The sequence below is a fragment of the Helobdella robusta genome (assembly GCF_000326865.2).
Source record: "Helobdella robusta unplaced genomic scaffold HELROscaffold_9, whole genome shotgun sequence".
NCBI lineage: Eukaryota > Metazoa > Annelida > Clitellata > Rhynchobdellida > Glossiphoniidae > Helobdella > Helobdella robusta.
The window spans coordinates 4,713,887-4,716,048 of NW_008705512.1; the positions used below are offsets into that span (position 1 = coordinate 4,713,887).

At 32.3% G+C, this 2,162-nt stretch overlaps 1 protein-coding gene across 1 annotated transcript; it reads right to left on the reverse strand.

Moving 5' to 3' along the window:
- Positions 1-1,364: 1,364 nt before the first annotated feature.
- HELRODRAFT_166395 (hypothetical protein) lies at positions 1,365-1,800 on the reverse strand (the record flags this gene model as incomplete). The annotated part of the gene is made up of 2 exons (XM_009033328.1): positions 1,365-1,388; positions 1,507-1,800. 2 exons carry the CDS (start codon positions 1,798-1,800, stop codon positions 1,365-1,367), a joined length of 318 nt encoding a protein of 105 aa, XP_009031576.1.
- Positions 1,801-2,162: the final 362 nt, after the last annotated feature.

Below are 2,162 nucleotides of genomic sequence, written 5' to 3' on the forward strand. Positions count from 1 at the left end.
ATACAAACAAACAAACAAACAAATATACCTACACTTATAATTATTTTCTAAGTTAATATTATTAGTAGTAGTATATGTTTTTGTAGTTGTTTTTTGCAATTATCTCAGTTTTTTTTAGTTCTATCATTTCAATTAGACGTTTTTATGATGACAGACAGACACATACACAGTGAGAAGGAAAAAGGAAAGAGTGGGAGAGAGAAAAAAAAAGAGATAGAAAAAAAAAGAGAGAGAGAGAGAAAGAGAGAGATAACGGCCTTTCTTCCATTGTTTCAAATTCAATGAAAGTAAAAAATTGACAACGTTGAAGTGTTATGTCCTGTTTGTGTGTGTGTGTGTATCTGTGTATGTGTGTTTGTGCGTGCTTGCGTTTATTTTTGTGTTTGCATGTTTGTTCTCTCTGAATTTGTAGGTATGTACACTTTTGTATAAACAACACCCACCAACGCCAGCAGAACGCTGATGAATTTATAATTTGATACATTGACGAACAAAGGATGGATCGTCCGATGCCTTCATTGAAAGTTGATTTCTGAGGACAAAACATTTTCTGTCACATTCCCACACATACTGTTATCTACATATTTTAATCCTATACATGTGGATGCATTGTTCTATGTGGTGGAATTAATTTTTTTCCTATATAAAAATATCAATAATATGAAATGAACTAATAACAATGTTTTATCATACACACAAATACACACACACACTCACTCACACACACACACCACACACATGTTCTATAATAGACCAGATGATTATCTGATCTGAATGATTGAATAGTCAGCAACTAAGTTAGCTAAATCGGTAGGACTGCTGTCGTTTGAGGGATTGTTGAGAATCAGTTGCGCTCTAGCCAGGCTCAAACACATAGTGAATCAGATATAAGAAAAATTTGTAATTTATGTTTGCGCCATGAAAGTAGTATAAAAAGAATTAATACTACTACCACTTCTTCTTCTACTAACAATACTGCTTCTACCAGTATATTATAATTATTTATATTTTTATTTTCGGTATAATAAAAAATAACAATAAAAAACAATAATAATAATTTAAAATAATTAATAATAATAATTGATCATCACATTTACAAGCTTTAAAGTATTCAATAGAAATACAGATTATAATAATTATCGAACGGCAAATAACAACTGACTAAATGCATATGTGCGTGCGTGCGTGTGCGTGTGTGTGTCTGTGTTTAAAAAATTTTTCAATTGTTAATCATCACTAGCGAGTTGTTAATAGCGCAAACTTCTCGTCACGTTACCTATCATCTTAAATATTTCATTCGTCTCATGCTCTTCACTCATTCATTCATTCGCTCATTCATTCGTTCTTTTGTTTATTTTCTTCATTCATTCATTCACTCTGTCGTTCACCTGTTCATTTTTAAAATACAGGTTTTTAAGAGAAATAATACAACTTATCCAAGAGGTTTTACAACATTTCCGAAATATTTTACAACATTTATAACTAAGCATGTTTAATTTGTCTTACTAGAAGTATAACAAATTGTATTGGGGATATACGCGTTTTCCCAAATTCAAACCTCTCTGCACAAGCCTTACCCAAGAAATTTCTCATACGACTGTATGCAATGGTTTCTACTGTCATCAGATGTGATTTACTGGCTAAATTCCAAAAACTCTGGTCATACAAAACTCCGACTCGTTGGTCCAGTTTCGTGCTTCGACTGCATTCTTCCATTTTAGAGAAGACCTCCTCGATTGGATTTAGGATCGGGCTACGAAATGGTAAGAATTGAAGCATCAAGCCGCTTCTTCCCAACATTTTTTTCTTTTTTCATGGTGGTAATTGCGTGCAAAAATTTAAATATACAGTGTCGTGTAAAATATTTCCGAAATGTTGTAAATTTTTTGGGTGTAAGTTGTATTGTTTTTCGTAAAGCCTGCAATTTCTTTGCAACTCGCGTCACTCGTTCTTACTTTTGTTCATTCATTCATTTGTTCATTCAATCTATTCGTCAGTTTTTTCCATTATATGGCTCGATCGATCAGTAATTTGTTCATTTGTTCGTTTATTCATTTGTTCGTTCGTTCATCTGTTCGTTCCTTCGGTTTTTCATTTCAGCTCTATCAATACAATATAATGAGAGCCTTTTATTTTAATACATGGGGCTAATAAACATAAAA